General features: G+C 49.3%; 1 protein-coding gene across 2 annotated transcripts; it reads left to right on the top strand.

Moving 5' to 3' along the window:
- The first annotated feature begins 778 nt into the window (after window positions 1-778).
- On the top strand, window positions 779-24,383 carry S1PR5 (sphingosine-1-phosphate receptor 5). 2 transcript variants are annotated; one of them, XM_081176787.1, is made up of 2 exons: window positions 779-978; window positions 22,640-24,383. In XM_081176787.1, the coding sequence occupies exon 2, from the start codon at window positions 22,863-22,865 to the stop codon at window positions 24,021-24,023; it is 1,161 nt and encodes a 386-aa protein (XP_081032913.1). In that variant the 5' UTR covers window positions 779-978; window positions 22,640-22,862; the 3' UTR covers window positions 24,024-24,383. The 2 variants fall into 2 exon arrangements, with proteins under 2 accessions (XP_081032913.1, XP_081032912.1); XM_081176786.1 differs by lacking the exon at window positions 779-978 and adding an exon at window positions 8,911-9,277.
- Window positions 24,384-24,605: the final 222 nt, after the last annotated feature.

Genomic DNA, 24,605 nt, shown 5'->3' with positions numbered 1-24,605 from the left:
GAGAGATACACCATCAGAACAGGAGAAGGTTGGAAACAAGCTCCATCACAGACAAAGGTAATGCTAACACACATCCTTTCCTTAAAGTAAAGGTAAAGGGACCCCTGACCATTAGGTCCAGTCGTGGCTGACTCTGGTGTTGCGGCACTCATCTTGCTTTATTGGCCAAGGGAGCCGGCCTACAGCTTCCAGGTCATGTGGCCAGCATGACTAAGCCACTTCTGGTGAACCACAGCAGCGCACGAAACGCCATTTACCTTCCCGCCGGAGTGGTACCTATTTATCTACTTGCACACTGATGTGCTTTCAAACTGCTAGGTGGGCAGGAGCAGGGACCGAACAACGGGAGCTCACCCCGTTGCGGGGATGCGAACTGCCGACCTTCTGATTGGCAAGTCCTATGCTCTGTGGTTTAACCCACAGCGCCACCCGCGTTCCTCATCCTTTCCTTAAGCTTGGTTAATTGTCTTGCAGGCTGCCAGCAGCCTTCTAGGTTGGCAGGCCCAGGAAGCCTATATCTGCTGAAGCTAACGTGACCTCCCATGGAGTTAGGAGGCTCCCTTGGTGTGGGTGCTGCAAAGAGGGAGAGCAGAAGTCAGCTCAGGGGCAATGCCAAGGCAAGGGTGTGGCTGGACCAAAGAGCTGGTCTGAACTTGCAGGCTAGGCTTGCATGAGAAAGCGGGTGAGGACCGAGTTGAGGAAGCTGCCCTGGGGATTGGGACGAGTAGAACCAGTTCAGCAACAGGCCAATCGCAGCGCTTGGAGACTGTGGATAAGGAGCAGGGTCCTTGGCAGCGCCTGTAGGATGCAGAAAGCGGGAGCATCGCTCCTGACAGAAAGACCATTTTGAATCAGCAGTACCGCTTAGCCTTACAGAATTCCGTCAGGGGCAAATCAAATGTCAAGGAAGGCAGCTGCAACCCGGAAGGTGAAAACGGAAGCATGTATGCAAATGTCGGGAACATTCGCTCCGGAGCAGTGAGTAGTAGACTGGTGAAGAGATGGAAATCCCATTCAGTATTATGGCTACTCTGCGCTGCAGACATTAAGCTGTGCAGCAGAAACCATCAGCTTCCACAGAGAGCACTGGGGTGGTTTGGGGGATGATGATGATGATGATGATGATGATAATTTATACCCCACCCATCTGGCTGGGTTTCCCCAGCCACTCTGGGCAGCTCCCAATAGAATAATAATAATAGTAGTAGTAAACTGATAAAACATCAGACATTAAAAACTTCCCTAAACAGAGGTGCCTTCAGATGTCTTCTAAAAGTCAGATAGTTGTTTATTTCCTTGACATCTGATGGGAGGGCATTCCACAGGGTGGGCGCCACTACCAAGAAGGCCCTCTGCCTGGTTCCCTGTAACCTCACTTCTCGCAGTGAGGGAAGCGCCAGAAGGCCCTCGGAGCTGGACCTCAGTGTCCAAGCTGAACGATGGGGGTGGAGACGCTCCTTCAGGTTTACTGAAGAGACTGCTTTTCTTCGCCACACCCCCAAATCTGTGCTTCCTCCTCTTCTAGTGTCCCAGTTGTGAGGACGACCAACAGGGTAGTCCATGAGGCAGAGTGAGGCAGCAGCCACAGGTGGCAAATTCTATGGGGCAGAAGGTGGCTGGAAATGTGTACCAGGGCAGCTCCTAAGCTGGCTTGCTGCCATAGGGTGATGTGGAGGCCTCTGCTCCATCACCAGCGCTGAAGTAAGATCCACCTACCTGTCTGGTCAGATTTTGTGTGCACAGAATGGGGAACACCCCATCCTGTGCTTTGCCTCAGGCAGCAAAATGGCTTGGGCCTCTCCTGACATACATCTTGGCTGGACCACCTCTGCTCTGGGCGTCTTGCAGTTCCCTTGTTGCTCCTATTAATCTGTCTGCAGTCAGTCAAGGGATTCATTTCTAAGAGCCATTCCAGGGAATAATTATAACTGCAACATAAATGGACAATTACTGTGCCATTATTGCTGGGATCTAGAAAACCTTTCCTTTTCCCACAAGGCAACACTGTTGATGCTGGAAGAAGAGGGGTGGGGGGTTGTTTTTCCAACACTCACGGCATTTTAAGCACACACTCAGCAAGTGCCTTCTTGCAGGATCTGACTGCATGAGCATAAAAAGACAGGTTTTGTGGAGCTCCTAGCCTTACTTCGGCTGCAGGTTTTACAGTCTATTATGCTTACTGAATATCATGCTTGCTGAATAAGGGACGCGGGTGGCGCTGTGGGTTTAACCACAAAGCCTAGGACTTGCTGATCAGAAGGTCGGTGGTTCGAATCCCCGTGACGGGGTGAGCTCCCGTTGCTTGGTCCCAGCTCCTGCCAACCTAGCAGTTCAAAAGCATGTCAAAGTGCAAGTAGATAAATAGGTACCACTGCAGTGGGAAGGTAAACTGCATTTCCATGCACTGCTCTGGTTCACCAGAAGTGGCTTAGTCATGCTGGCCACATGACCCGGAAGCTGTACGCCGGCTCCCTTGGCCGATAAAGCGAGATGAGCACCGCAACCCCAGAGACGGCCACAACTGGACCTAATGGTCAGGGGTCCCTTTACCTTTATGCTTACTGAAGCACTTGCAAGCACTGAAGTCTTGCAAATGTAAAAGGGATTGTGAAAGAGAGCCGGAATCTACAGCACCAATTATTAGCCACTGAAAGATCATCTCTGCTTTAAGGGCACTGGCTTTCTGGCTCTGAAATATTTGAAGTGTGAACTATTTGGCAGATGGTAATAGGCTGTATCTGGAATTCCAGAGGGCCCTATACACTTCGTATAGTTGGTGCCTGCAAAAGGAGTCAGAGCATCGTGGTGCTGCAGGGTTTAGTCAAACCTCCTTCATGCCTTTAGTCACATATCACCCCAAACATAGCTAGACCTCTCTTCCTAACAAGATGCCCCAAATTCTGCAAAACCTCAAAGTATGGTTCAAAATAAACCATGAATATTGAGTAAGCTTTTGCAACACATCATTGCATAACTGCATTGGTTGGCATAATTTGTGGGGTGGTTTTTGGGGGGATCCAAACTATTTGACTTATAGGGTACGGAATGAAGTCCATGAAAGTTGATGTCATAATATGTGTTGTAGACTGTGCACACACTGTAGCACATTTGAAGCACATTTGAAGTATGTTCCTTCCTTCAAAGGACTCTGGGCACTGCTGTTTACCCCTCACAGATTCACAATTCCCAACACCTTTTAACAGACTCCAGTGTCCAGAATTCTTGAAGGGAAAGAATGTTCTTCAAATGAGCTTCAAAGGCATCCTGCGCTACAAAACACTATTTTGTTTTTGCCACAACGGGCTAACATGGCTGCTTGGAATCAATGAATATGTCAATTTCGGTTTCTCATTTTACCACTCTTAAGCACACTTTGTCACATTTCTGCAGCCATCTGCAAATTTTGCTATAAACAGTCATCAAAATAGTGGTGCCCATTTCTCCTGTGACACATTTTTATATGCTGTTTCCCCAATATACACATTCTTTGCAAGCCATTCCCCCTAATACAATGCACTTTTAAGGTGTTTTCGCCAAGATATGCATTTTCACACGTTCTCCTAATGTACATACAGTGGTAACTAGGGTTAAGAACTTAATTCGTTCTGGAGGTCTGTTCTTAACCTGAAACTGTTCTTAACCTGAGGTACCACTTTAGCTAATGGGGCCTCCCGCTGCCGCCACGCAATTTCTGTTCTCATCCTGAAGCAAAGTTCTTAACCCGAGGTTCTATTCCTGGGTTAGCGGAGTCTGTAACCTGAAGCGTCTGTAATCTGAAGCGTCTGTAACCCGAGGTACCACTGTATTTTTGTGCACATGTTGTGATTGGAGAGCTGCACTGCAAAGTTTGGGCAGGTGTGAATTTCAAAGGATAACTGCTTTTTTTGTTTGCGTATTGCTTTGAGAAGTGTGAATTACCGTATTTTTCGCTCTATAAGACGCACCAGACCACAAGACGCACCTAGTTTTTGGAGGAGAAAAACAAGAAAAAAAATATTCTGAATCTCAGAAGCCAGAACAGCAAGAGGGATCGCTGTGCAGTGAAAGCAGGAATCCCTCTTGCTGTTCTGGCTTCTGTGATAGCTGTGCAGCCTGCATTCGCTCCATAAGACGCACACACATTTCCCCTTACTTTTTAGGAGGGAAAAAGTGAGTCTTATAAAGCAAAAAATACAGTAGGTCAAACTGAATTTCTCTGCCCTGCCCCCAGGATCTCCCCTCTGGCAGATGCAGAATGTGGACAGAGGCAACCAACACCGGGGAAATCTGTATATGTCTTAGGGGTGTCTCCCTTCCAGCAAGTACACAGCACATTGTTAGGCCTCTGGCTCAAGTCTTCTGCCTTCTCAAAGCTGCTAAGGAGCTGGGCCACAGGAGGATGCCAGGGTGGCTCTCAGCCACGTCCTGCCGTGTCCTCCAGCCCATGTTGCTTGTGGGTCCCAGCACTGGAGTTGGCCTTTTATTGTCTCCGCATTAGGCATGGCTGCTGGTCCCTCGGCCTGCCTCAATGGAGCATTGTTCGCCGTGCCCAAGGGAAGCCAAGGGAATGCCTGTGTGGAAGCAGCAGACCATCCCTAAGCGCTGAGCTGGGAATGAGGACTGAAAGTCACCGACAAAACTGAGGACTGGCACAACTGCAGGGAACGAACCAAAAGCCCACCCAACCCTGGCTGAAACTGGGTTTAAGCAGAAGGGGGTTGCCAGGTGGGGCAGAGCTGATATGCGCTTGGAAACATTGGGACAGCACCTGAGGTTCACCTGCCATGCAGAGCAAATACCAGATAGCCAGTCACTTTTGATACTTCCTTCCTAGAGAGGCTTGTCCAATAGCCTTTTTCAGTTTGACCCTGAAAATGATGAGGGTTATGTCGAATCATTATGAACATCCCAATGTAAATATGTTGCATGTGGCACTGTGGGCTAAACCACAGAGCCTAGGATTTGCCGATCAGAAGGTTGGCGGTTCGAATCCCCGCGACGGGGTGAGCTCCCATTGTTCGGTCCCTGCTCCTGCCAACCTAGCAGTTCAAAAGCACATCAAAGTGCAAGTAGACGGGGCGGTACCGCTCCGGCGGGAAGGTAAACGGCGTTTCCGTGCGCTGCTCTGGTTCACCAGAAGCGGCTTGGTCATGCTGGCCACCTGACCCGGAAGCTGTATGTCGGCTCCCTCGGCCAATAAAGCGAGATGAGCGCCGCAACCCCAGAGTCGGCCACGACTGGACCTGATGGTCAGGGGGCCCTTTACCTTTTAAGCTGCCTTGGGTGGGCTATACTACCAAAAGGTGGCATATATATATATATATATATATATATTATATATATATATATATATATTTGCTTTCGTAGATTTTCACGGGTACAGGAATGCAGGTTTTGGTGTCTTCGGGTGTCTTCCCGTGTAAGAGTTGGGGTGTCTAGGCGACGTTTCGACGAGGTCTCACTCGTCATCTTCAGGCTGGTGCTTTCGGCTTCTTGTTACTAGAACAGAGCAGGGTCTCAGTGTTTGAGTTCCTATAAATACTGTTGAGGGGGTGTGGTGTATAGCCTCCAACGTTCTGGGCAGAGAGGAAGTTCCCAGGTTAATGTGCCTTTTCTTCTTTTGTTCATTAATTACTTGAGGGATATCTTGAGTGATTACTTGAGTGATATTCTGAGTACCACTTAGGAGGGTCATTAGGTGTGGATTAGTTGCTAAAGCTTTCGTGTCTTGACCTCTTGAGCTTGTGAAAAGTTTTTCTGAGAAGATGGCTGTACTGCACTTAGTTGTGCTCTGGCTTGGCTTCGTGTATAGGGGCGAGCTGTGGTTTTGTGTCCTGTGCCAGCCAGATCTGTGTAGGGATTGCAGGGGGGTGCAGCATCCGGAGGTGAACACAAGAATGCCGTCAAAAAAGAAGAAAAAACTTCCTCTCTTTACCAACACATGAAAGAAACAGGACACGAAATTAATTTTGCAGATTCCAAATTGCTCTTTAACATGGAACATCACCACAAGAGAATAATCATGGAAGCCATCGAGATAGAGAAACACCCTCACAACATGAACAAGCGTGACGACACGTCCCGCCTGCCAGACATCTGGAAATTAGCCCTCCCCACAAAAACCGACACCAGAACCAGAGGCACACAGAACGCCATCTCCAATCAACCACACCAGACCCAAACCCAGACCCTCTCCACAGATAAATTACAGACACCATCCAGTAGCCAAACCATAGTGGCACCTCCGGATGCTGCACCCCCCTGCAATCCCTACACAGATCTGGCTGGCACAGGACACAAAACCACAGCTCGCCCCTATACACGAAGCCAAGCCAGAGCACAACTAAGTGCAGTACAGCCATCTTCTCAGAAAAACTTTTCACAAGCTCAAGAGGTCAAGACACGAAAGCTTTAGCAACTAATCCACACCTAATGACCCTCCTAAGTGGTACTCAGAATATCACTCAAGTAATCACTCAAGATATCCCTCAAGTAATTAATGAACAAAAGAAGAAAAGGCACATTAACCTGGGAACTTCCTCTCTGCCCAGAACGTTGGAGGCTATACACCACACCCCCTCAACAGTATTTATAGGAACTCAAACACTGAGACCCTGCTCTGTTCTAGTAACAAGAAGCCGAAAGCACCAGCCTGAAGATGACGAGTGAGACCTCGTCGAAACGTCGCCTAGACACCCCAACTCTTACACGGGAAGACACCCGAAGACACCAAAACCTGCATATATATATATATATATATATATATATAGTCCTTCCCAGTGTTCGTTCTACTCAAAGCAGACCCACTGAAATTAATGGAAATTAAGCAGATGTGCTTTGAGGAGAACTTGGTTGGATGCAACCTGAAACTAAACGAATAAACAGATCCAAGTCAGGGGTGTCCCTGCTTCCCCGTGTTCTCACGTAAGTCAAAACGGGCCCGGGAGAGAACTTACAACTTCATGGTGAGGGTGATAAATGGCAACAGGCATAATAAGCTTCTTGCACAAAGCAATTGCTTCCTCGGATGGTATATTATGTTAGTGCCTGTTAGTGTGAAGGCCATCAGCTTGGATGGCAAACCTGCTTTTGTTACCTGGATCAAAGAATTCTAAGCCCAGGTTCTCATTAAAAGATTCACATTTAACCAGAGGGAGTAAATCCCCTTGAAGGCAGCAGGGCTGACTTCTGAGTACATATGCATAGGTTTGCACCACATGTTTTTTAAAAAAAGGATTTGAGGATGAAGCCCAAAAAGTCTCCTGCCCAGATCTGTTCTGTTGCATTAACATGATATCACAAAGTCAATCTCCTGTTCCAAATGATATTGCAGATCCTGCAGCAACTCAGCTCTGCTTTTATAGCTGGTTCTTTCCTACGCTGAACAACATTTTGGAAATAGCATCGTCCATGAGGCTTTTGACTAGTAATTCAGAGAGTGCCTCTAGCCAGGCACCACACCCTGAAGCTGAAGAGATCTTTGGATATCTGCCATAAATACTCACAAGTGAAGGAATTAACATTTCATCAGCCTCCTGTGCTGCAAGGGTTTTTGCCTTTCTTCCCAACTTTCCATGTTTTTCCTTCTCTAGTGATGGCCTTTTCTTTCCTTAACCACTGAGTGGTTTCCTCCAGACGTTTCATCAGCCTCTTGGGACTGATGACCCTCCTTGCTAGCCTATTAATAATTATTCCCAGCTCTTTAGGGGGAAGGGAGGGGACTCCTGCATTCTCCCATTGCCAGTTCCGGGAAAGGAGTGGGCTTTAGTGATTCAACCACAGGCAGCTGCCCACCAGGAATTCCGAATTCATTTGCTAAGCTGCCCTGAGTTACACAAAACCACCTGGAGAAGTCATGTTTCCAACGGCCACCAGGGAAGCTACCATGTGGCTGCCCACGAAGCATTGCACCCCAAGAGATCTCTTGCAGGGCGATGCAGGAAACCACCCCCTGCAACAGTGCAAATGATCTCTTGACTCATCCTGTATCCCTGAGAAGGAGGTGCAGGGTGAAGTGTCCTGGGCCAGCACAGCTACTTCTGGGAAGGAGAGGGACTGAGCTTGGCGTCTGGCAGGGTAGAGGGGATTTGAGTGGGAAGTGGAGGCCCGGAGACCCAGAAAACGTGCGGCAGAACTCACCTTCCTGCCCTGCCTCAAACACTTAAACTTTGCAGTGCAGGGATTTAATCCCAAAACATAAGAGCTAACTCCTAGGGGCCAAGGTCCCCCCCATAAAATATTTGAGGGGGCCAGCTCCCCCCCTCAGTTGATGGCCATTGCCATTCAAATTGTGTGCATGCACCGCGTCTTGTGGTCGATTATGGGGGGGGGTTACCTGCAACTCCCCCAATATTTTATCCAAGTTGGCACCCCTGTCCCAGAACAGACGAACCCTGAAGCTGGCTCAGGCCAGAGGCTCAGCCGTCTGTCGCTCAGAAACCAGACCGCGAGCCGGGGTATAGCAAGAGCGCCCCTGAGAGCGCGCAGAATGCCTGTCCCTCGCTGCAGCCCGTGGCACCAGGGGCCGGGATTTCCGGGCGGCCTTGAACATCCCCCCTTCCCAGCCCGGTCAGACCAAGCCCTCGAACCAGATCCGTGTCCCCGGCCTGCCCATTCCTGCGCGGTATCAGACGTGTCCCGGCTGGCCCCAGCCCGCTGGGCTGGCAGAGACGTCTCTCCTCGGGCAGCTGCGAGGGAGCGCCTCTCTCGCGCGCTAAGCCCGGGACAGACGACCCGACGGAGTGGGAGCGCTCGGCGGCTCACAGCCAGCTCTCTCTTGCCCACCCCGGATCGCGGAGGGTCCCGGCCCCACCCGCAGCTTGCTGGCTGCCCCGAGCTGTCGGCGCTCGGCTCCACGCCTAGACTTCGTGGGAGCGGGAGGTGCTGCCAGCGGCCGCCGCCCCCTCGAATCTCAGCGGGGACGGGGAGCTCTTGCTGCGACCCAAGTTCTCCGCAGCTCTTCTGGGTTGGGGGAGAAAACGCAAGGGAGCCCAGCCGGGGCCGCCTCTCCGGGGCGCGGTCAGGAGCCAAGACCCAGGGGGCGCGCCGACGGACGAGAGCAAGCTGCTGCTGCTGCTCCCCGGGCTCCCCGTCCCGCCTCAAGAGCAACTCGGGTAGTAGCCGGCCATTTCTGACGGTCACAGACCAGCAAGAAGAGCAACTCAAGCAGGACTTAGACGGGGCGGACGCGTTGCGCTCCCCGTGGGCAGTATCGCCAGCTAGAACTTGCGCGGCGGTTCTAAGGGGCGCAACCCACGATTCGCATGCCTCCTTCTTGCGCTTCCCACAACCCCGCCAGGTAGGTCACGGAAAACCTTTCACCATCCAGGACTTGGGCTGGTTAGCATTCCGTGTTCTTCTAAATCCGTATGTGGGAGGGAAGGTTATTGGTTTTGTTTTACTCTTTCTTCATTAGGTACCCTGTGTTCTTCAGATTAAAGGCTGTAACCAAATTTGATAAATAGCAGCTACAGCAAGAACATCGAAAGCCTTATCTGCCTTCATGCATTTGCCTAAACCTTTTCAAGCCACCCAAGCTTGCCGCCTCTTGTGGGAGTGAGTTCCACAGTTTAAGTGAAAAGTATTTTCTTTTCTCTGTCCTGAACTTCCCTACATTCTGCTTCAGGGTGGGGGGCTTATTATTTTTTCTTTCTTACTAGGTTATGTTATGGTTACCAGATTTTTTTCAATGAATCCAGGGACACCTTTTAATTATATTTTTTTAAGCTGAGTAGCAACAGGGAGTCAGTAGTGGGGATGGTGAGGCAAAAGACCCTGGACCCAAGCATATAGTGGTACCTTGGGTTAAAAACTTAATTCATTCTGGAGGTCTGTTCTTAACCTGAAACTGTTCTTAACCTGAGGTACCACTTTAGCTAATGGGTCCTCCTGCTGCTGTCATGCCGCCGCCACACAATTTCTGTTCTCATCCTGAAGCAAAGTTCTTAACCCGAGGTACTATTTCTGGGTTAGCATTGTAACCTGAAGCGTATGTAACCCGAGGTACCACTGTACAGTACATGCATATTGTATAAGGTGCAAAGGCCTTCTTTCACACCCTGTGAAACATAAATGCACAGAGTTTTTTAAAAACTGGGCAATGGCCATCCGCCCGTGACTCCTGAGTCTCCCCTGATCAGTCAAAACAAAGGGGGAAGGGGGTAGGAGATCGCACAAGACACATCATATGGGGACTTCTGGTGAGGAAAAATGGTGGGCACCATGGCAGCAAGCAGCTCCTGAAGCCAGCCAGAGCCAACTGTGCTACCAGGCTGGCTCCGGGCTGCTGAAGCTACCGCTGCCACGTTTCCTGGGGACAGATTTGCAAATCCGGGGACTGTCCCCAGGAACGTCTGGTAACCCTAGGTTATGTATTTTTCTGCTTTTATCTTGTAAACTGCCCTGTGATCCTCAGATGAAGGGTAGTATTTAATAATAATAATAATAATAATAATAATAATAATAATAATAATAATAATAATAATAATAATATCCCCTATTTTCTGGAAAACCAACAGAGAGCAAGGGAGGCATCTTCTCCACAGGTTGGGCACTTTAAAAGGTGGTCATCAGTGTAATAATATTATCTACCTCCAAGGTAGCAATGCAGAATCTGGAATCACGAGTTCTGAACGGAAGTGCTCCATTTCTGTCCCAGGATGACTTCTTTTAGAGTAGCCTCATCTTAAACACACCATAGGAAAAGTCTTTCTTTAAACTTCCCTGGTTATCTGGGAAAGGGTCCTCTGCAATCTGGCAGTAAGGCTGCAGTCCTATAAACGCTTATCTGAAAGTTACAGCCAAAGGAACTCAATGTGGCTTTGTTTCCGTATAGATATACATAAGTCTGAGCAGCAAATCTCCTGGTTGGGAGTGTGGGGCAGTGGGGTGGGGGTCAACCTTGAGGCGCAGCTCATTTAACTGTTTGGAAAAAGTGATAGTGGGGTGTTCTCTACACACACACACACACACACACACACACCATTTCCCCCTCTTGTAGGTTTAACGTTTGCTGGTAACTGATCACAACACCCTGCAGCTATGCTTTACACAGCACAAGTGAAAGAAAAAGAAAAGAAAAGGAGAGAGAAGGGAGGGAAATATTGGTCTCTGCTGCGATGATCTTACAGGCTATAAAGTTGGACAGTGTCAGGAATCAGCGGTTAGCTGGGGAAAGAAAGAATGTGTAGCATGGGAAGAATGGAAACAGATGCCGTTGGGAAGGGGCTGGGAAATTCAGCAAATGGATTTTGTGGGAGAGGAGAGCTTTGAAGAGAGATTTGCAGGAATTGAGATCGAGAGGAATTTGCAGCCAGCAGAAGGGAAAGAAAAGAAGTCTGTCCCCTTCTGCTTTCTCTCCTCCTGGCATACCTGCTTTCCTGCAGAGGCTCTCCCCCCCCCCCCATTCTCTAAGAGAAAAGCAGCTTCAGGAGGGGGACAATGGAGAGCAGAGAGAAGAGGGTGAGGAGAAAAGGCCTTTAACCCTTCCCAATGCCTGCCTGCCTTTCCTGGAGGCTGCTAGCAGCCCTGCAAGCTCAGGAAATCCAGACTTCTCTTTGCCCTGCTTTTGCATGTCCCGTCCAGTTCAGGCTCCATTGTGGGCATGGCAAGCTAGGCAACCAATGCTCAATGTATGTAGGGACAAAACGGAGAGGTTTGCCAAGCCAGGTGAATCACTCTTTCCCCTGGATTATGTCCCTGATTGCGAGGCTGGCATCGGCTTCTCTTGAATATCTTGGCCTTCGTTGTCCATGATTGACGATCCTGTGTGTGTTTGTGCATATCACATAGTGCAGGGGTCAGCAAACTTTTTCAGCAGGGGGCCGGTCTACTGTCCATCAGACCTTGTGGGGGGCTGGACTATATTTTGAAAAAGAATAATGAACGAATTCCTATGCCCCACAAATAACCCAGAGATGCATTTGAAATAAAAGGGCACATTCTACTCATGTAAAAACATGCTGATTCCTGGACCGTCCGCAGGCTGCATTGAGAAGGCGATTGGGCCGGATCCGGCCCCCGGGCCTTAGTTTGCCTACCCATGATATAGTGTGATGCCCTGCTTTTGTCCTGCCAGGATCTGGGTCAGTTGTTCCTCACTGACCTTTGGGTGGAGAAGCTGTTGGACCTCCCTCTGATGGTGTGAAAAGGCTCAGCTAGCCTGGATCCCAGTTTTGAGCATGTTTCTTGGAAGTCAGTCCCACTTGGGATTACATTATGAGTGCAGAAGAGTAGCAGCCATAGGTTGAATTTCCATGTCCATTGTCTAAGGATGTCAGGACATAGAGATATCCCCTTCTACTAGCCCAATGCTAGCTATGACTCTCCAAGGTTTTGCACAAAAGGCATTCCTGGCTGTTTTCTGAGAGCCCAATGGGAGATGAATCTAGGATCCTACACATGCAAAAGGGGTACTATGCTGCCGAATTAAGTTGCACACACTGTACAATTGATTTTTTTTGGGGGGGAATCAATGGTAGGTCTGTGCCTCCCCATTTCAACTTTCAGTTTGTGATCACTAACGGCACTTGGTGAGAGTCTGCCATAGTTCCATGCATTTAACTGCTGGCTGGTAGTTTTGTGTACCGATTGCATTCCCTCCACCTCCCTCCCTCCCCCATTCAGCCGTTGTATATCAAATTGTGCAAAGTCAAGGGCAATTCCTCACAGCCTGGCCTTCACAGCTTTTTTCCCATAAATCACTGCAAATGTTGATGCTCTGTGGGGCATCTGTCCTGTACTTTTGAGCAGAGAGCGCCTGTTGATCTGTTTGAAGCCATCAGGCTTTGCAGGTTACAGTTCCCAGCCTGGGAATCTCTTCTCATCGCTCCTCTCTCACATCCCTCTCTGAAACTTCTTTGTCTCTCATCGCTCAGGAATGACCCCATCCTGAACCCAGTTTCTGGGCTTATGAACAGAAGGATCACCCTCAGATTGATTACATTGCTGCCTCACCCCCTCCCTTCCATGAGGCCAATGTGGGGAGAGTTATTTCACAAACTCTGCTTCCTCTGCATGGAGGAAGAAAACCCCAGACCTCACAATGCCCAATGATCACACACCCATGTCTGCTTTGCCCAGCATTGGGAAGCTGTGACTGGCAAGCCGCAGTGTGTGTGTGTGTGTGTGTGTGTGTGTGTGTGTGTGTGTGTGTGTTTGGATAACCAGATAAAATGAAAGAAAGAATGCTTCATCTCCATGACCAGCTTCCAAGATGTCTCTAATCATTCTGAAAACAAGTGGCTGCTGGTTGATAGATCAAAAAAAGCACATTGCAGATGCTGCATGGAACTTGTGGACTGCACTAGGAAAGCCTGCTGACCTAGACTCACAATGGCAGCGGGCCTTTGGGAAGGGAAGGCAGAGAGCAGAGGTGGATTTAGGGGAGAGCAACCAGTTTGGTCGTACTGGGTGCAGAGCCTTGGAGGCGCCACAGTCCTTGGGGACGTGGGTTGCACTGTGATCTTGCCATTCATTTCTGCAGTGGTACCTATTTATCTACTTGCACTGGGCTTGCCGATCAGAAGGTCGGTGGTTCAATCCCCACAACAGGTGAGCTCCCATTGCTCTGTCCCAGCTCCTGCCAACCTATCAGCTCGAAAGCACACCAGTGCAAGTAGATAAATAGGTACCACTGCAGAAATGAATGGCAAGATCTTGTATCGCTCTGGCAGAAGAGAACTGCCTTCTAGGTGAGAAGCAGCACATTCTGTGCTGCTTTTGGCTTCGCCAGCACCATTCCTTGAGCAAGTTTTGCTGGAGAAGTGGTGTTGTATGAATGAGAAACAGCCTGCAAATCATAATCTATCAAGGATCAAAGACTTTGTCCGGTTAATCCTACTCCTTTCCCTGTCCAAGCAGTATTCTCTTGATCGTTGCTTTGTAGAAGCAGCCAAGATTGAGCTATTTGGAAGCACCATATGCGTGCACAAATCCCTTCTTCTTCTTCTTCTTCTTCTTCTTCTTCTTCTTCTTCTTCTTCTTCTTCTTCTTCTTCTTCTTCTTCTTCTTTATTACAGATATTTTAGTTTAGAAAAATATGTGCATTGTCTCTTTTTTCCAAGTTGTGTTTTCTACTGATCAGTTTCGTTTGTTGTGAGACGTTAGTATTGCATGCAGTGTTAGGTTAGGAAGAAAAGTGGGGGAAGGAGGGGGGAATGGTGAGTGGGGTGGGGTGGCAATGTGTCTATTCTTATACTTAATATATCTGTGGGGTTTTGTGTCAGTGTCACTCGTGTGGATTCTCTTACTATTCACTTGTAATTTCTTGGTGGTGAAAGAGGTTGGGGGTGTGGTTGTCTGTCTTTGGTTGTCTGTAGTGAGATTTTGTTTTTGTGTCTGAGTAGGGTGTGTGTGTGTGTGTGTGTGTGTGTGTGTGTGTGTATGGGGATTACGTTAGCCAGATTGATTTGTATGCTGTCAACGGATTCTTATTAGTGTCTTGTTGGGCTGTGTATGTGATAAAGGGGAACCATACCAGGGTGAAGGTGTCTTCTTCTATTTGTCCCCGTATCAGTTTATAATAATAATAATTTATTATTTATACCCTGCCCATCTGGCTGGGCCTCCCCAGCCACTCTGGGCGGCTTCCATAGAAACCAAAAATACACTAAAATATCACACGTTAAAAACTTCCCTGAACAGGGCTGCCTTAAGATGTCTTCTGAATGTCAGGTAGTTGTTTATCGCTTTGACATCTCGTGGGAGGGTGTTCCAAAGGGCGGGCGCCACTACCGGGAAGGCCTTCTGCCTGGTTCCCTGTAGCTTTGCTTCTCACAATGAGGGAACCGCCAGAAGGCCCTCGGCGCTGGACCTCAGCGTCCGGGCAGAACGATGGGGGTGGAGATGCTCCTTCAGGTATACTGGACCGAGGCCGTTTAGGGCTTTAAAGGTCAGCACCAACACTTTGAATTGTGCTCGGAAACGTACTGGGAAACGTACTAAGTTTCAGTTTATTGGTAAGTTTTTCTAATAAGGATGTTTTCCCACACTATTCGATACCATTAGTCCATGCTCATTCCTGACAGGTCTCTCCAGTGTCTGGCTAAGATGTTTCTGGCTGCTGAGAGTAGGTGGGTTACGAGCTCTTTATGATGTGAGTGGGCATTATTATCACAAAAGATTGCACGAACACCTTCTGAGCAGATTTTGCACCTCTTCCTCACATGTTGCTTTTGAAGCAGACCACCTCCTCCCAGAGTGATGTGGGGAGCAGCTCTCGCTGGCTGAAAATCATTGTGCCTTGCTGCTTCGCACCTGACCTGCAGCGAACCTTTTTCAACAGAGAAATGTAGGAATCCAGAAGTCATTGCAATGGCCAGATCTATCACCAGTTCATGGTTTGATTGGGTGAGAAGCAGCTTGCAAGCTCCTTCAGTCTGGCGGGGTGGTGGTGGTGATGATGCCATTATCTGAGGTTCTGCCCCCATAGCAGCTTGCAGAGGAAGGAAATCCATACCCTCAGTGTTAAAACGTTGGCTGTCCCTGCACAAGACAACTGAGCCTACGGAGTAGATTCGCTGTTCAAATTTGGAAGGCAGGGAAAGGGGTTGAGTACTGTATTGCTTTTCTGAATTGCTTTGCATCAGTTGCTTACTTTTGAGAGTCATGCTGTAGAGAGCTCTGCAGAGGCAGAGTGGAAACAAAAGCTTGCATGCTGCTGGTTTTTTTTTGGGGGGGGGGAGGGTTGCTGCACACAGCCTGGGAACTTATCTGCTTTTTATGTGGCAGGGAGGGGCAAAAGAAGCCTCTGCCAGGGGACTTTTTTGCTCATTAGTGTAACAGTTGTGGAAGCTGTTGCGCCAATTAAGTTTCTTCCAGCTGAAATTCAAAGTGAGACGATTTCTGGCTGTGTGGGTGTAGGAATCCCCAGGACACTATGGGTAGATGTTCCATTGATGGCATCAGAGCGAGCACTGTGAGAAACTAGCCAAGATAGTGTGCATGTGAGGCTTGCAAGAACTTGTCAAAAGGGAGGGTGAAGTTTCCCCGATACAGAACAATGTGTGCGAGCATGAAGGGCTCTGGATTTCAGAAACTAAGTACGGAGACAACAGCAGTTCGAAACAAAAGAGCACCTTTCAACCCTGTCCTAACTGATGTTCCTAATGGCCGGGCATTTGTGTGGGATTGTTGGTTCGGACAAGGCGGACAGATTTTTATTTTTGTTATTGAGACTGTTCCATGGCTCAGTGCCTAATTTCCAAAATGAGAAACCCTGGGGCTTGTTTTTTAGCTGACATGCTCTCGCCAGAGGTATGCTAGAGCTACTTGTAAAAGGAACTCTACACATGCGCAAAGGTGCTCTAGCCATATGCTTCAGGGTCAAGTCCTGACAACTGATAAGATGTTCTGAGGCTGGATAATGGTGGGCTGTCTCTCTAATGAAGTCTTGGCTCAGGGTCAGATGATAGAGGTTCGGGTGTGACAGAGAGAGTGTGTGAATGCTTTGGAGATGATACATCTCTTCTCTACAAAGTTTCTTCCAGGACTGTTGTCCTTCATGGTCCCAGACAGCCCTGCTTTCCCTGCTTTTCTCCACCAGCTCGCTTTTAAACACCCCGGCCTTACCAGCAGGACAGAGTTTATTTTAGATACTGCCTGGTAGGCAACAAAGTCCCCTAAGTCCATGATCGGTCAGAGAAGGATGGATGGAGGCAGGATCCAGTGGAAAGCTAGGCAGTTATTTATTTTTCTGTTGCAACAGAGTTCCTTTCCCTCCTTCTAAGGAGAGACCCTGAACAAAAGCATGCAGGAACCTTTAAAGATTTTTGACATTGCCCAACCCCCTTAGCCAAAGACCACCCCAAAACCATCATAAATACATCATAGGAGGTGGTCTCCTGATAATGGTCGCTGATTACATTACTTAGGCAGCCTGGCCATTCTTTTGTGATGGTTATTCCTGAATCCAGGTCACAGGCTCACCCTATTCTTGCACAAATACACCCTTAAGAGAGGATTTATAAACAGAAAGACATGGGAAGGCTTTTGCCATTTGCCTCCCTTACCACAGAGGAATATTTGAGGCCATCGGAAGAGTCAAAATGACTTCAGGATTGCTCTTCTGTACTGTTTCAGACACATGCCTTATATATTTACATATGTGTGCATTTACGAATATTTATTCTATATCTGAGACCTTAAAATTCTTACAACACTACGTTAAAGGCAATGAAGTGTCTGTGTGCGCATGTGTGCATGCAATACATTCTCCGGAGTGTGAGAGGTCATTTGGGGGCCTGTCTGGAATGTTTTGTGTGCTCAGCAGAAGACTATTGTTGTATGTGTGAAAGAGAGGCGGGGGGTGGGGGGCAAGATATTGAACAGAGCAGAGCAGAATTCTTAGGAATGCAGGGGGAGGGGGAGGACACTGGGCAGATGGACAGGACTTTATTACAAAAAGTTTCTTGTTTGCAATTGTTTTATCTCATTGCTGTACTCTTGACTTTCGGAGGTCTTTCGGAGTTGCAAAAGCAGCAACAAAAAACCTTTCCAAACTTCATTGTGGCGTGGCTCTATATGACCCTTTCATCAGAGTGCTCTCCCAGTTCTTTTCGCTTTACGGACTGGTGATGTCTGTAGCTGTATTGGGAGGGTGGAGTGTGAATTGTGTCCACGTAACATTTTCAAGATTCTTTCCCACCTCCGTTCCGCAGGGATTAAACTGGGAACACCTTGGAACCGGATGCTCGGGTTCTGAGTATCCTGCACTGCATCGGTATAACATGGCAAGTCCCATAAATGGCAGGATATCTTGACAAAATGACTGATACTGTGCTAAGTGGTTCCCTGGTCATGTCTCACCCCTCTGCTAAATTGGTGAGACCCTCATGCAGCCTTTAAAAGGGACATCTGTAACTTGCATACAAGACGGATGCTCACGTTTGTGTCAAATTAATGTATTAATTTAAACCATTTCAACCTCGCTCTCCACTTTGAAGGCTCCAGGCTCAATTAAAAAGAAGACAATTCCTGCTCTCAGGCTTACAATATAAAGAACATAATACAAAGGCAGCTGGCCTTTCACCAGAGCTGCCTCCCTTCTCTTGCTATCTTTTTCTCTCCTACAACCTAGTTTTACAATCTTGGCTCCCAAAATGCCCCTGGTCTTGTAAACAGCCACCTGCCGATGGCCTGTGGTGAATAAGGATATCCTCTATGCAGGGAAACACTGGAATACCAGTGTTTTTAGACCATTGATGTGCTACAAATGACTAATTTATTGTGGGCAGGTGTGGGCAGGTGGGCTAGTAACTCGTGGGCCAATAACGGCAGCCTTGCTTGAGACATTTGGAGTTCTGTTGTATTTGCAAAGATGTACTGCTCTCCTTGGACTGCACATAAGAATGTGAGACTGTAATAAAAGCTTGCTGGATCAGAGAAGTGGCCCATTTAGTTTGACATCCTGTTCTCACTGTGGCCAACCAGCTGCCTATGGGGAAACCAGCAAGCAGGATTCTTGCAAAACACCAACGTTCTGATAGCCATCAGGGAAGCAGCAGCAGCAAAGACAGCCTTCGCTACCTCCAAACTGAGAGGGGAAATGTAAACTCAGGTCACCAGGACAATGGGGCAAAGCGAGATGTGCCAGTCTCCAGGGCCAGATGAACTGCATCCAAGAGTATTAAAAGAACTGGCAGATGTGATCTCAGAACCACTGGCAGTCATCTTCGAGAAATCCTGGAGAACAGGCGAAGTCCCGGCAGACTGGAGGAGGGCAAATGTTGTCCCTATTTTCAAAAAGGGGAAAAGAGAGGACCCAAATAATTACCGCCCAGTCAGTCTGACATCAATAGCAGGGAAGATTCTGGAGCAGATCATTAAGCAAACAGTCTGTGAGCACCTAGAAAGGAATGCTGTGATCACCAATAGTCAGCATGGATTTCTGAAAAATAAGTCATGTCAGACTAACCTGATCTCATTTTTTGACAGAATTACAAGCCTGGTAGATGAAGGGAACTCAGTGGATATAGCCTACCTTGATTTCAGTAAGGCATTTGACAAGGTGCCCCATGATATTCTTGTAAAGAAGCTGGTAAAATGCGGTCTTGACTCTGCTACCACTCAGTGGATTTGTAACTGGCTGACTGACCGAACCCAAAGGGTGCTCATCAATGGTTCCTCTTCATCCTGGAGAAGAGTGACTAGTGGGGTGCCACAGGGTTCTGTCTTGGGCCCGGTCTTATTTAACATCTTTATCAACGACTTGGATGATGGACTCAAGGGCATCCTGATCAAATTTGCAGATGACACCAAACTGGGAGGGGTGGCTAACACCCCAGAGGACAGGATCACACTTCAAAACGACCTTGACAGATTAGAGAACTGGGCAAAAACAAACAAAATGAATTTTAACAGGGAGAAATGTAAAGTATTGCACTTGGGCAAAAAAAATGAGAGGCACAAATACAAGATGGGTGACACCTGGCTTGAGAGCAGTACATGTGAAAAGGATCTAGGAGTCTTGGTTGACCACAAACTTGACATGAGCCAACAGTGTGACGCGGCAGCTAAAAAAGCCAATGCAATTCTGGGCCTCATCAATAGGAGTATAGCATCTAGATCAAGGGAAGTAATAGTGCCACTGTATTCTGCTCTGGTCAGACCACACCTGGAGTACTGTGTCCAGTTCTGGGCACCACAATTCAAGAAGGACACTGACAAACTGGAACGTGTCCAGAGGAGGGCAACCAAAATGGTCAAAGGCCTGGAAACGATGCCTTATGAGGAACGGCTAAGGGAGCTGGGCATGTTTAGCCTGGAGAAGAGGAGGTTAAGGGGTGATATGATAGCCATGTTCAAATATATAAAAGGATGTCACATAGAGGAGGGAGAAAGGTTGTTTTCTGCTGCTCCAGAGAAGCGAACACGGAGCAATGGATCCAAACTACAAGAAAGAAGATTCCACCTAAACATTAGGAAGAACTTCCTGACAGTAAGAGCTGTTCGACAGTGGAATTTGCTGCCAAGGAGTGTGGTGGAGTCTCCTACTTTGGAGGTCTTTAAGCAGAGGCTTGACAACCATATGTCAGGAGTGCTCTGATGGTGTTTCCTGCTTGGCAGGGGGTTGGACTCGATGGCCCTTGTGGTCTCTTCCAACTCTATGATTCTATGATTCTATGATTCTATGATTCTATGATTCGAGGCAGGAGGAGCGAGTGACTCAGCCATTCCTAAAACAAAAAGATACTGACAACCAAAGTGAATGTCAAAGGGCACATTCGTAAAAAGAGAGCTGAAAAGCCTGTGGTTAGGGAGATGCAATGGTTAGAAGAGGGCAAGTTAGAGTTTTAATAGGATTAAAGTGTGAAGAAAGGAATTGGCGGGGGCAGCGGAATAAGCCAAAGGTGTTTGGACACAGATAATAGGAGCTGGGACATTATTTGTAGCCCGCCCATCTGACTGGGTTGCCTCAGCCACTCTGGGTGCCTTCCAACAAATATAAAAGCATAATAAAATATCAAACATTGAAACCTCCTTTATACGGGGCCGGTGGTGGAGCAAGCCGTTTGGGTGCCTGGGGCAGCGCCCAGGGCCAGCCGCCCACGGGGGGTGGAACCAGCCGCCCGTGGGGTGGGGCGAACTGGGGCAGGATGCTGTGGGGGGCCTCCGAGGAGTCTGACTACTTCCTCCCATTCAGTCGCCCTACAACTGAAGGGGAGGTAGCGGGTGGAACGTTTGGGGCAGCGTGGAGCCTGTGGGCACCCAAGCCACCGCATCACTCCCAGGAGAGACACGTGGCTTGGGCACACTTCAGGCCCCACGGTGAGTGCCGCCTGCCATTTTGTCACCCCCCCCGTAGTGACACCTGAGGCGTATCGCCCCCACCGCACCCCCTTCCTCCGCCCCTGTACAGGGCTGCCTTCAGATGTCTGCTAAAGATTGTTGAGTTACTTATCTCCTTGACATCTGATGGGAGGGCGTTCCACAGGATGGGTGCCACTACCAAGAAGGCACTCCGCCTGGTTCTCTGTAACTTTGCTTCTCGCAGTGAGGGAACTGCCAGAAGGCCCTTGGCACTGGATTTCAGTGTCCGGGCTGAACGATGGAATACTGGGTGGAGGCCATATAGGGCTTTCAAAGCCAGCACCAACACTTTGAATTGTGCTCAGAAATGTACCGGGAGATAGGAAGACTGGCAAGCAGTAGCTAATGTGAGACAGAGTGAGAGCTGAGATAAGGGTTTTTAGTAGGTTTAGTAGATTTTAAAAGCTGAAGTTAAGAAAAATTGTAGAGAGAGAACCAACAAATCTTAGCTGGAGCAGTAATATAAGCCAAGAAGGAAAGAAATGGTTAGCTTGCGGAAGAGTTTCCATATGAAGGAGAAGGCAAAAATAGACTGAAATATACTTTGCTTTGCTAGCTTTTGGGGGCAGGAATTTCTTGGAGGAATTTGCTTCATCTGGGCATGAGCAGGAACCTCTTAATGCAGGAAGAGCCTCCTTGACCGGGCCATAGGCTTCTCATGGCTTGTGCTTCCTTTCTGCATCAGGCAAAGGACTACGAGAATGAGTCACGTCTTCAGTGGTCCTCAAACATTTTCCCCTACTTGAAAATTGCTGAGGATCTTGGCAAGCCACATAATAATTTTTCTGCCTGTTGTAGCAACTGTCATGTGTTGTGCTAGAATGGCTTTTTTTTAATGGTGCTTTTACAGAAATGTCATGGGCCACCTAAATGAAGTTTGCGGATCAGTGGTGGCCCATAGGCTACAGTTCTGGAACCCCCCAGGGGCGGAGGAAGGGGGTGCAGTGGATGCAGGCCGCCCCGGGTGTCACCACTAAGGGGGGGGGGTTTACAAAATGCCGTGCGGCACTCACCATGGGGCCTGCAGCGCACCCGAGCCACGCGTCTCTCCTGAGAGTGACGCGGTGGCTTGAGCGCGCGCAGGCTCCACGCTGCCCAAACGGTCCACCTGCTGCCTCCCTCCCCCCCCCAGCTGTAGGGCGGCTGAGTGGGAGGAGGCAGGCAGACTCCTCAGAGACCCTGCGGAGTGTCCTGCCCCGGCTCGCCCTGCCCCATGCGCCCGAGCGGCTTCCTCCACTGCTGGAACCCCTGATTTAGCTCATAAACCTCGTACTGTGTATACAAAAGGCAGCGGCAGAAAATCCTGGAGATCTGTGATCAGTAGGAGGGCAAGATGGACTTTGATTAAGAAAACTCCTATTGCCCAGCTTCTGTTATGATAGACCCTTTTCAATTCACTGGGCATCACCTGGAAACGGTGGCACTGCATCATGCGCTGGTGCTCAGGCTGCACATGCGCATACACACGTGCACCAGGCAGGACAAGGAGCTGGGCATGGAGGGTAAACGAAACCTGCCATGCCAGCCCAACCCTTGCCACCGCTGCCTCTGGGTAGGCGTGGGGCACAGAGGGTTCATGGGGCTACACAGAGAGGAGCCTGGCTAAATGTGGCCCATGGCAGTGCATCCCCCAACTGTGACATTCAGCAAGGGGGCCAGGGGCATGGCCGCAAGGCCCCTAGTGGCAGGTAGGATGGGGATCCCTGCCAAGGAGCGCCTGGCTTGCACCCCCTCAAAATCATGCCCCCAGGGCCTGCCTGGTCCTCCCCACACTACGCTTCTGCCTGGAAAGCTGGGTTGGTTTCATGCTTTTCAAGCATTCCACTCACAAGTCTTTCTCTTGAATTTCTAGGCTCCCTCTTGGTTGGTCAGAATGGAAAGAGTCTGCTAATGCTCTGATGGCTTCTCCAAGATGGCCACCGGTGGACGTGTTAACTACTGACGAAAATTAATCTCATTTGTGAAGTGCCAACTTCTCCAGCGTGGGGCATGCGCAAGACTGGCACAGCATGATGGAAAGGACTATGCCATGCTATGCAAACCAATGAAACTGAAGGTGGAGAAGTGTCCGTGGGATGGAATTTGCCAGCATGGAGACCCCACGCTCTCTGGGCCAGATCTACCGAGAGTACCACAACAACAATGTGATTTCTTTGCACTACAACTACACAGGCAAGCTCCATGGCAGCAAATACAAGGGCAGTCTCAAGGCAGATGCCATTGTGTTCCTGGTGGTGTGCGCCTTCATTGTGGTGGAGAACCTCGTGGTCCTGCTGGCTATCTGGAGGAACAAGAAGTTTCACTTGCCCATGTACTACCTGATTGGGAACTTGACCCTGTCGGACCTGCTTGCTGGCGTGGCCTACACTGCCAATATCGTCATGTCCGGGCCCAACACCCTTAAGCTCACCCCTGTGCAGTGGTTTCTGCGGGAAGGTGGGGTCTTTGTCACGCTGGCTGCCTCTGTCCTCAGCCTCCTTGCAATTGCCATTGAGCGCCATGTCACAATGGTCCGCATGAGACTCTACCACGGGGACAAGAAAGGGCGGATGTTCCTGCTGGTGGGGGCCAGCTGGCTGGCCTCCATCTTGCTCGGGGTGCTGCCCATCCTGGGCTGGAACTGCATCGAAAACCTCCCCGAGTGTTCCACAGTGTTGCCCCTCTATTCTAAGCATTATGTCCTCTTCTGCATCACCGTTTTCCTGGCCATCCTGGTCTCCATTGTGGTGCTCTATGCCCGCATCTACCGCATGGTCAAGTTCAACGGGCAGCGGCTGGGCAGCCTCCGCAAAGGCATGCTCAAGAAGTCCCAGAAGTATATGGCCCTGCTGAAGACGGTGACCATCGTGGTGGGCACTTTCATTGCCTGCTGGCTACCCCTCTTCCTCCTCCTGTTGTTGGATGTTGCCTGCCAGGCCCAGGCCTGCAGCGTGCTCTACAAAGCAGACTATTTCCTGGGCCTGGCGATGATTAACTCCCTCCTGAATCCCATCATTTACACCCTGACCAGTAAGGACATGAGACGGGCCATTCTCAAGTTGCTCTGCTGCCTGCTGGTGGTCACTCCCGGCACGGAGGAGAGCCGTGCCAAGCGCTTTGGTCTCCCCATACTGGAGGGCAGCACCAGCAAATCGGAGCGCTCGTCGCACCAGCATGAGGGGCCTAATGTTAGCGTGTCACTTGGGAACAGCACCCCCAAAGCCATCAAGGCAATGGTGCTGAAGGCCGTCTACTGAAGTCCTTTGGTTATCTTGCCCCAGCGGCCAGTAGTGCGGTATGAGCAGTCAAGAAGGGGGCTGAGGGGTCAAGTCCCAGCAGAGTGGGACTAGGCCCTGAAGGGAAATGCTGTGGCAGATCTTGGGAGGAAACCTAGGCAGGGCTAGCAGGTATACCAGGAGACCTGAGGAGCAGACAAGGAACCGGGGGTGTCCTAGTACTAGGCACCCAAACCGAATCTGGTTCTTGCCCAGGCAAAGACTGATTTGGAAACCTGGTGGCTAGGCCAAGCTGCCTGAGTGGCCGGATCTTCTTGAGCACCTAGAATGATAACAAAGTCCAGTTATTTCCACCCTGTAGCTTAAAGTAGTTCATCACAAGATCAGGAGGCCCACCCTTCTAGTCCTTGTTGCTCCTGTGCAAAATCAAGGCCCCCAAACCCATAGAAACAACCCTTCCCTCCACCAAGGTCTTGCTAGAACTAGAGAGTGCCCTGGAGAGATATGAAGAGCTCTTTTGGAGAATGTCAGTGGCTTCTTTTTGAAGGAAAACACCACCTTTGTACTGTTTTCTCTCTCTGCAATACTCACTCCAACCTGCCC

The sequence above is a fragment of the Podarcis bocagei genome, assembly GCF_964188305.1.
Source record: "Podarcis bocagei genome assembly, chromosome: 17".
NCBI lineage: Eukaryota > Metazoa > Chordata > Lepidosauria > Squamata > Lacertidae > Podarcis > Podarcis bocagei.
The sequence above is the reverse complement of the archived record's forward strand: the minus strand, read 5'-3'. Positions and strand labels throughout refer to the sequence as shown.

Bases quoted from the DNA above. Each gene is read 5' to 3' on its own strand.
- S1PR5 (XM_081176787.1), top strand. From the start codon at position 22,863: ATGGAATTTGCCAGCATGGAGACCCCACGCTCTCTGGGCCAGATCTAC.